Source organism: Coturnix japonica, chromosome 15 (genome assembly GCF_054131305.1).
Source record: "Coturnix japonica strain WE chromosome 15, WE-NBRP24, whole genome shotgun sequence".
Taxonomy (NCBI): domain Eukaryota; kingdom Metazoa; phylum Chordata; class Aves; order Galliformes; family Phasianidae; genus Coturnix; species Coturnix japonica.
In genome coordinates, this window is record NC_140677.1 from 16,526,630 (window position 1) to 16,537,152 (window position 10,523).

General features: G+C 43.4%; 1 protein-coding gene across 6 annotated transcripts in view; it reads right to left on the reverse strand.

Moving 5' to 3' along the window:
- DOCK3 (dedicator of cytokinesis 3) overlaps positions 1-983 on the reverse strand; it is a 129,233-nt gene extending 128,250 nt beyond the window's left edge. For 5 of the 6 annotated variants that reach the window (XM_015874527.3, XM_085516587.1, XM_015874526.3 and 2 more), the window contains exon 1: positions 524-983. In XM_015874527.3, the coding sequence (XP_015730013.1) occupies positions 524-560 (37 nt within the window). In that variant the 5' untranslated portion in view covers positions 561-983. The remainder of the gene's footprint in view (positions 1-523) is intronic. The other variant, XM_085516589.1, reaches the window with a different exon arrangement.
- Positions 984-10,523: the final 9,540 nt, after the last annotated feature.

The following is a 10,523-nucleotide window of genomic DNA, read 5'->3' on the forward strand; positions in this document are numbered from 1 at the left end:
CAAACCATTGAAAAAACACGCACTGAAGCAAAATAAAAACGAAGCCAAACGAAGCGTGCGTCTTCCTTGGGGGCTGCACGGCGCCTCCGCAACCAACAGAAACCTCTCACCGCATTCACGGCCCCGGCATTAAAAAACAAACAGAACAACAAGCCCGAAGCCACAGCGGAGCTCCCGGGGATGGGCGCAGAGCTCAGAGCGGTGGGCAGCAGCGGAACGCGGCCGTGCCCGTATCCCGACCCCGCATCCCCGGCCCAGCCCCGCCGCAGGTGCGTCGCTGCCGCCCCCTAATGACACCGCCACGGAGCCCAACTCCACATAAACAACATCGCGGCGGATGGAGGCGAGGAGGGAAAGAACCGAGCATCGCGGCACGGCCAAGGCTGAGTGATGCGTTCTGTGCCGACGGGCGCCATCGGGCCCCCGAACAGACGGCACCCCGAGGCCGGGCACGGCGGCAGGCGGTGCTGGGGGGATGGCAGGGCAGTAAGGGATGGGAGGGAGGGGGTTGAGCGGCACCTACCCACGCCGTATTTCTCCTCCTCGGTCGGGCTCCACATGCTGCTGGCGCTGCGGCGGCCGCCGGCCGCGGGTCCCCTGGGCAGAGCGGGGCGGGCGGGCGCCGCTCATGGAGCGGGGGCGGCTGCTCCTCCTCCTCCTCCTCCTCCTCGCTCAGCGGGGGCGCAGCTCCTCGGCCGCCGCCGCAGCGCAGCCCCCGCCTCAGGCTGCTGGTACCCGGCAGGTCCCGGCCTGGGGAGACCGGAGGGGGGTGGGGGGGGGGGGCGGGGGAGGTCGCCCCCCTCCCACCCGCCCGAGCGCAGACGGCGGCGGCCGCTCTTCACCTCACCGCCCGCGGGCGGCCCGGCAGCTCTCCCAGCGCGATGCCGCGGCCCCGCCGAGCTGCTCGGCCCCGAGCCCCAACGCCGCTCCCGTCTCCACCACCGTCGTCGCCGCCGCCGTTGGACTCTCGCTGCCGCGCCCCCCCCTCGATGGAGCGATGCGCGCACGCGCGGCTCGAGCCGCACCGCCCTCCCCTGCCCTCCCTTCCCCTCCCCTTCTCTCCCGCACGAGGCGCGAGGCGCGGGGGCGGCGCTGACAGAGCCGGGCAGACCCTGCTCAGCTCCGGGGCCTGCGGGAAGATGTGCTGTTCTACTGCCGTAACCTGTACTAAAAGCTGCCTACAGGCTGAAAGGCCTTTAGAAAGCACAGAGAGCCGATCGCTACCCCTGGAGAGATGGGAGCTGAGGGTTCCCGAATGGTCCCAATCTAAATCTCAGGGCTGCTCACAAGGAACTAGTTTTAAACTGGTTTAAATCCACGTACTGCTCTGCTGCAGGGATGGGTTCTCTCGGTGTCCTCTCAGAGTGTCCTCCCATAGGGCTGCATTCACCCCTAGCCCTGCTGGTTGTATGGGCAGCAATGTGTGCTGTGATCCTGCTGCTCTTCTGGAGCAGAAATGAAACCAGGCCTACTTACCCCTCCTGAGCAGATATTAGTAAGATCCTTAACCCAGACACACAGCTCCAGTGCACAAGGCTGGCCATGGGAAGTCAACACCCTCCACACAGTGTTTTCAGAAACCTCTGGAGCTCAATTGCTTGATGTCAGGTCTTAGGAGCACACCAAACCACTTAATAATCTAACTTTGAACACATCCAGCACTTTTTATAGAGTATCTGCTCTATCATTATGTAATAAAACAGAATGAAAGTTGTCAATTTGCTCTACAGAACTTATGTTGCTGTGGAAACCTTCATTATTTATTTCTTTTTAGTGCTTGCAACTTACTTTTCAGTAGTGAACATGGCTAGCTTTCTCTAGAGCTTTTTGTTTGCTGTTGAGATGTTGGCTTTCCTTTTCCTATACAGAGAACAAACAAGAAAGCAGCCAATAAGTGAGTATGCTTTACATGATCGATGTAGAACAAAACAACTTATTCAATCACTTCTTAATTCTGATCCATATTTAGGCAAATATATTTACAATAGCTTCATTACTTCATGAGGCACTCCCACAGCGCGCAGAAATAACTTTCCAAAGGGACAAAGAACTGGCGCTGAGTTGCATCAGTTGGAGATCAGCTGCTGCTGGGATTTATAATTTTGGATATATATATTTTTTCAGTAATAAATACCTGCTTATCTCTTGCTTGTATTGAGAGCAGAAAGCCTCTGCAGTGACAGGAGTCAGTCAGTTCTTCCCAGTCTCTTCATTCAACAGCAGTTCTTGGACTCCCCTCTGTGCCAGCTGACCAGCAGTGAAGCAGATCTCTTTCTGGCTTAAGGAAAGAAAAAAACCAACCCAAAACAAAACACAACAACAAGGCAGAATTTTCTTCAGAGTGCATCCATGTCCAAGTTCATCATCTACCAAACGTAGATACTTTTCAGAGCAAAGCAACCACCTCTTACAGAAATCCGCCTGTGCTCTACTATATGGCAGCAATGACAGACACACACTCTGAGGCCTTATTTATTGAAAAGGAAGGAATTGAAAAGGAAAGATGCATCATTCACAATAACTGTGTTAAAAATTACTTAAGCTGTTATGTTGGAAGGGTTGTGAGTTGCTTATGGTTACATTTCCAGCAGATGCAATTGTCCTTATCCAAACACATTAACGTTCAACACAGTATTAATTAAAGTGCATCTTATACCGTACGCTATCTTGCTATAATGTAATACAGATGTGATCTGAAAGACAGCTGGCTAAGGAGTGGAGAGTTTTGACACAGTTTCTTTCTCTTAAATAGATCAAGGGAACTGCACAATCATTTCGAATGCTTGTAAGGGACAATGGAAGGTCAGAGTGCAAAGAGATACACAACCCACAACCTTATCCACCTTAATATCCTTTCATCAGGACAATTATTGCTTAGGACAACAACCCCAAACCACCAAAAGCCACCTCTCACAGTCACCAATGTGATGTTAACTTACTTTTGCTCCAGTTGAAATATTGCTTGAGAACAAATGATAAAAACAGGAGAGAGCAGGACTTGCATACGAACAAAGGCGGATCGATGCTTTTATGCCAATATGAAACAGTTTGTAAGTTTCTACGTTGCTTGCCTAGAAGGTGTCTGAATTAAGTCAGACAAATGGTTTGTTTTATATTGTTTTAAGCACAGAAGTAGAGAACGGATTGACTCGTGTTTCACTACCAATAGAATACATCAAGGATAATTATGAGAAATTCCATGCAGGTGGTAATTTATCAGTCAGCTGGACCTTTATTTATAATACACCACAGCTCGTGCTGGATAAACATTTTCCTTGTACTACAGAAACAGAATAGTTTGTTCTTTAGTTAGTAAAAAGGGACATTTTCCATTTGCATCATGAATCACAGAACCAGAGGATGGTAGCGGTCAGAGCTCCAGTCCAACTCCCCAGCTAAAGCAGGGTTCCTGCAGGTTAATACTGAGAATAGGTTAAATACTTAAGGAGTTTGAGAAGAACACTATTGCAACCCCTTCCCACTTATCCCGATATACTCACTACAGCAAATTAGTTCTTAAAAGAGAGCTAATGTAAAACATTAATTAGCACTGCTGTGACAAACTGATACCTTTTTCTATCAGTTCCTTTTAATGTTCAAGATAGAGGCAGCACGACCAAAGCAACAATTGACTCCTGTCATTTCTGAAATGAGAATTCAGGAACATTTGCAAACTCTTCTTTTAACCCTGGGGGTTTGTTTTAGTCTTTTTGTTTGTTGGACGTCCATTTCGGAATTAGATATTTCTTATATTTATCCATTGCCTTGAAAGATATCTTTGATTGTGAGAAATTGAGTGAAACCACCTGAGCAGTGGTTTCATCACTCCTGGAAGTGCATCAGGGCTGCTGTCTCAGGGTCTGACTTTAACCACAGCCCCTAGCCGAGTATCTACAGATGAACGCAGAGCCCGAATTATTCGTGCATGTATTTATTTAAGTGCTCTCTCTAACGGTGTTGCTTTGTTTAGGGACCACTAAACCTTGGTTCATAGAAAATAGTGACTGGAGTCTCAGTGGCTTGCTTTATACACTTTACATACACGCTCCAACCAGCTCCCTGTCCCGGGAGCTCTCCATGGTGCTGTCATGTTCTCCCCCTCGGACTGCCCTTCTGCTCCCACTTCCCTTCCTTCTGGCAAGGGCACGGAGTCCTGCTTCCATGTCTATGTGTTTTTATGAAGAAAGCTCGAGCGAGCTGTGTTGGTTAACCCACATGCTTAAGGACCAGCCGACTGCTTTTGTATCTGGCCATCATCCTTTGACCTGTACAAAGAATATATTCTTATCTGGAAATTAAGCTAGCGTCAACAGAAATGATAGGGGAAAAAAATAACAACAACAACAAAAAGCTAAATAAAACAAAAAATGAATGAAATGTGTTTTAGAAGCTTTGACCTCTGTAATGAAATGAAGATAATCTTGAGCAGAATAAAGGAAAGTAGGAACATTACCTGACATGGCAAAATAATTAGTCAAGGATAAGAGCTACATAACTCTGAGAAAAGGATGAAGTTGCTGTTAATCCATCTGGTCTACTTACACCAAGCTCTGAAACAGAATCAATGAAGTGACCAGCAGCTGATTTATCTAAATAACAAAAGCATGGAAACCTCATGAGCTATCACTACAATGAAATAATCGATACTCTCATAAATAATGCTCTCATGCCTTAATTTAGTGTGTAAAAATTAGCAAGGAACTCCTAATATGCCCAACCAACTCTTCTCAGAACGGCATCCATTTGTCCCCTCAGGAATGTTGAATATTCACATTTTTTTAATGGCGTTCTTACAATGGAATCATGAAGTTTCTGACAGCTGCTAACCAAGCAAAAAGGACACAGATTTGAGAACCAGCCTCACCCCAAATACTTTTAAGCTCGATGAACAGTCCTGGTGTAAACTCAAGCAGTAAAGACTTAGCCTAGAGCTCCTCAAGATGCTGTCTAGCTGCTACAGACATGCAAACAGCAGCTCAGTCTGTTGGAAAGACACTTTCCTGAAAAACAGAAAGAAATGTCCTCATATAACGCAGTGTCTGAATCATTCAACAGGAGAAAAAAACCTTCGTTAAACAGACTGTTTCCAAATGGAGAAAAAAACATAAGTACTGTGCAGGTGCTAATTAAAAACAAATAATATGTTCTTCACCTCCTGTAAACCTGTGCAATAACATTTTATTTCCTTATGTAGCCATCAACATAATAAATAGCATCACATCATCCATTAGCATAATTGTTTGTAGGAAACAGAAGTTCACAGTTCTCCAAGAAAGCTCTCAGCAACTTGTTCCATCTGAAGTGAGGCCACCACAAGAGGAAGGTATACTCATACTCATACCATAGTTGTCAGTGAAAGGCACAAAAATCTCAAATGCCAAAAAGGGCAGAAAACAGCATCACAATTCAGAAACAAACTATGACCCAGGTAGTGCTTCAGTCACTTTGTTAAGTATAAAGGCAGCATCTGTATTAAACCCAATAATTCCCCCAAAGGAAATGGAATATCTAAATCTTGAGAGAAAAATTTATAAAAGTTATTTTTTCAGTCATCTTTTCATCTCAACTGAACCTGTTAGTAACACGAAGTTAAGATTCAGGCAGTTCTTAATGACTCCTTTTTTCCCTCCCTATTGGCAATGGATAAGGATCCCCAGGAATTTAGACTCAACATGCACTGTTACAAACGACTTAGTGCTCACAATTACAAAACTGCAAATTTTGGTAGAACTTCTGCATTTTCCTGTTACTTTTTTTTCCTTTCTTTTGGTGTCTGCTATCCCACTCAGTCCCCACTGCGAGTTCAGAATATTATTTTATTCTCACAGTGCTTGACTGTACCAGCTTGAGTTGAACTGTGACAGCTGTTCCTCATCACCCTTTAGACAAGATGCACTCAGCAGAGATTTAGCATTTCAGAGCCACTGTCAGGAGGAGCTAATGGCAGGATTTCCATAGGACAGGTAATCTTCCACTAATACCAATCCTACTGCAAGCTGGTAAAACCTGTAGTTCAACAGGTTCAATAAAGTAAAACAAAACAGAGTAAAATTACAATTCCTTACCAGCTAGATTGGAATTCATATTTGTTGCTGCAGTATTTGTTATTAGACCAACTCACTTTGAGGAATGGAACAGACACATCATTGGGTGCAAAAGCTGCTGAGAAAATTATGTTCTTAGAATTTCTATCAGTGCCTATGAAGAGGCAAGAAGAATTTATTACCCAAAGATAACATGTAATGATTGGAGTTATGAAGTAGTGCAGATCCCTAAAGATTAAAATATAAAAAAAAATATAACTAACAAAAGAAAAAATGAAAACAAATATATTGTATGATTCAAGTGAAGTATTTTACCGGTGTGGGTAAAACTGCAGTCTAAATGATTAACAATTAAGCTGCTGTACCATTTGACAGATACTAGTGAAAACATCTAAGAATAATGATGATGAAAAGGGATACAAATAAATTACAGAAATAAACCGCAGTAATGCAAATATACTACCATTATGAAACAAGGACATGACAGGTTAAAGAAATGCAGGTAGCACAGACAAAACAGAATCTGAGTCAAAATAACATGGGGGAATGCTAAGGCATCAGTGAGTTTGCTCAAAATTCTCACGAGCATTCCAAAATTAGATTTGATCAAAAAAATAACATTGTGTCTTCTAGAAACTGTATCGCTATAGGATCTAATTTCCAGACACAAGCAGAAAAATCAATGTTCTGTCAGCAGCGGCATTCGTGTCCTTGTTAGTGTGAGAGTTGCCAGATCTCTTTTCCAAGTGTTTTATGAATTCACATGAAGTGATACTATGGTGAATGTGGATTTGATTTACAACAAGGACATTATAAAAGAGTGGATCAAATCACCTTCGAGTGAAGGAACTAAGATGGCTCAGTTTAAATGAAATGGTAAACAAACATTGGAGTCAGTTTTGATTTTAACAGAAGAATCTTTGGGTAACTATGGAAACTATTTACTGAAAGTAATTTGGCTGAAAAACTTTGGAACTTAAACTCTGTACCTTCATGCTCAATTTGAAAGCAATAGATAAGTATTACTGAAATTGGAACAGCAAGCAAAGACACATCAGCAAAAAAAATGGGCTCCAAATGAATAACCGCCCCAAAGACATAAAAAGACAAACCAGTATTTTAAAAGGAAAGAAGTCAGGAGAGAGAAGTACGACTTAGGAGTATGAAGTGGGAAAGAAGAAAATGACAGCTTCCAGGCATGAATCTGAAATAAGTCATGGAAAGTTCAGTGAGAAAAAAATACATATGTTACTTATTTTTAAAGGCAAAAAGTGGGGCTACATTGCAATGAAAACGAAATAAACAGCAACAAAAATAAAACCACTCTTAATTTTTAGTAATGGAGGGGCACTTTTGAGTACTGAATGGCAAATTAACACCAGTCATTTGGCGTACATATGAAAAGAAACCAGTGGCAAAGGCAAAGATCAAAGAGTTGAGCACAGGTTGAGAACCTCAGGACATAAATCTCCAAATTCTAGAATATTTTGACATTTTTTAATATATTTAATCTTTTAACTCCAGCCCAAACTTGACCAAAACCTACATTAAGCTGTTTGCATGGAAGCCTACATGCTCTTCCCGGACACCAAACGTGACAAACACAAAGAGTATCCCAGTATGAACAGTTCAGTGGGAATTTCATACATCCTAAAAAGCCCTGCAACTAATGTAACATCTGCTGACGGCAGCCAAAAGCAGTTGTGAACTCTTCATAACACTACAGATGTAATACTAGAAATGATCCTGTAAAACAACAGTGAACTGCTATAAATATGTCCCAATAAAGTTAACTTGCTCACAACAAAGTGAGTCAAGCAGGATTTGGTTGAGCTACTTGAATTTAAGAAGTCACAATTTAATGCTTTATTCTAAATACACATTTATGGGAACCACAGCATAGGAAATACTTTATTTGAAAGCCAACCACGGCCACATGATTTGCTCAGGCAAGCTATAAACTGGAGATGGATCCTACACAAAGGAACTTTAATCTGAAGCTATGAGGTGTCTGAGACACTTCCAGACATGGCTTCCTCTAACTCAGAATTTTACAATCCACAGATGCCTAATTCCCTAGGATTATTTGTTGAAATATTAAAAAAGTTTTCTATTTACAATGAATGTGAATCACAGGAGGCTTCCTACTTAACATCATGCAAATGTGCTAAAGTGCCTTTGGGACAGAAATATTATAATATTGAAAAATATAATGGTAACGATCATCCCTAAAATACCATTACTGTGCATTCCCAGCATTACGGATCTGTTAAAGATTAATACAAGACTATGAAGACTTTATTATTGCTACAAGCAGTAGCTCAGTCCAGACAACCAGGATGAAGCAATCAAACCACAAAGCAGCTATCTAACTATCATAACAATCCTTGTCCCATTAACAAGTCTCAGTGAGAGCAACATGGCACTTGGATGGATTCAGATAAAAGGAAAAAATAATTATTCATTTTTTAAATTATTTATTTAATTCAGATCCTGTGATTTTCCCTGTTTTTGTGGTTCAGAACTTCCAGGCTTAATAAACCAAAAGGTGCTACAGGCACAACAACTCTCACTGGCACGTTGACAGACCTGTGCTCAGCCTCAGTGGGCAACACCACCTCCATTCGGTATTAAGGACAGAACAAGAGGCTTACCTGTTCATTTAAGAAATAGAGCTGTCTGAATCTGCTCACAGATTTGGAATTGCAGAACAAATCCTGGAAATGATGGCTTAGCAAGCAGGGTGTCAGTGAAATGGTAAATGCTGACCAGTGAAATTCACAGGTACAGGCAGTTGTCAAAATTCACAGCTGTAATGATATCCTACATAACCATCACATACAGTTATATTTAATCAGGCTGTTCACACGCCTGCTCTTCCCTATCTACCTATCATCAGCTCTCATCAGCCTTAGTCTCTCCGTGTACCTCCCAGTTGTGACTCCTCTGCTCCAGATTTAGTACAGGAGCAGAATGGAGGACCTGGCTCTACCTCCAGAAGATGAGATGAGGGATTTCATCCCTCCTCTTCCCATCTCACTCATGCAAGCCAAATAAAGATCAGTATGACCCTGCCTCTCTCTGCTTTCTAGTTCTGGGTTGTGGTGAAATGGTGCTAGGGCTGGCAGGGAGGCTGGTGTGGCCTCACACGCCTTGGTGCACTGCTTGCTGTCACAGACCTGTCTCCCCATGGAACAGAGCCCTGAGTGGCTCACGGTGCTCAGTCTGAGACTGCCAAGCCAATGGAACAAACTGCACAACAACCCACTGGCTTCTGCTCCAGCCTTTGCACACATGGATTCTTCACTGAGAAGCCCAGCACCTTGCAGACTCCCCAAGTTCCTCTTTTTGCTTAGGGAAAGGAAAGAGGATGTTTTGATACTGTATAATCCCCAGCAGGTTTTCTAACCATTTACTGTTTCTGAATCATACAATCCTTGAATCAGCTCTCAAGTGGTTAAGACTCAGGCTGGCAGACAGAACACACACCTGAGAAGGCAGACAATGAGTTTCCAATAAAATCATGACTGCGTGCACACTTCCAACATAAAAAATATGCTTGCAATTCTAAAAGCAGTTGGAATCTTCTCCAATCCTCATACCGGTTCCTGTTACCTAAGGGATACCCAAAGGCAGTCAGAGGGGCTCCGTGCTACAGTTCCACAGGAGAACGCATGGGAAATGAGCAGCCTTTTTTATTTCATCTCAGTGTTGCCCTTCTGAAATATTCCAGGCATATTTTGACTTGCTGTGCACAACACTCAGATTACACTTCTCTTTTCCAGTGATTCACTGGGTTAGCTAATGCAGTGGCTGCTCTATGGTTTTTCTTCCAGATTAGTCCGAATCTAATGCAGCATTAACAGGTCAGCTGTCTTTACCAATTACTCACAGGGTTAAACTTTTGCTGTAACAAAAGCCTCAAAGTGCGGTAGAAAAGGCATCAACTCAGTAATGTAGAACACAAAGCTGGTTTCTGCACAAGACTTTCCAACACACGATCCCCTGAACTCAGCTGTGTGTGGAAGAGAACTGCCTGCTTGAATGAGCACACTGGAGTTAGATGAGAAGCTCAGATGCAAATGATTAAATCTGGATAGATGAATCTTGCATTGTCTTTCAGTACTTACATGGAATAAGGTAGCTGACTTCCATAGGAACAAACCACGCTTGGAAAGTAGTTCTGACTGGCAACATATTCCATTCATTGGAGGTCTTTGCAACTGATTGTGAGGCTAATGTCCCCCCATTAGCTGAAGCTAGACAGACTCCCTTACACTTAGGCACACACTACGAAGTCAGGCTGTAAACTGCTTTTCTGCTTCTCCTGTCAGTAGTCTGCACACTGCACTCCTGGGCTGCAGGTAATTTATCTCACACACTAAGAGGAGCATCACTGCTCAGCAGCCTAAACAGAAACAACCAGCAAGATCTTCAGTCACCGAGCACAGAGCAAGAGCAGAAACGTTCCTTGGTCTT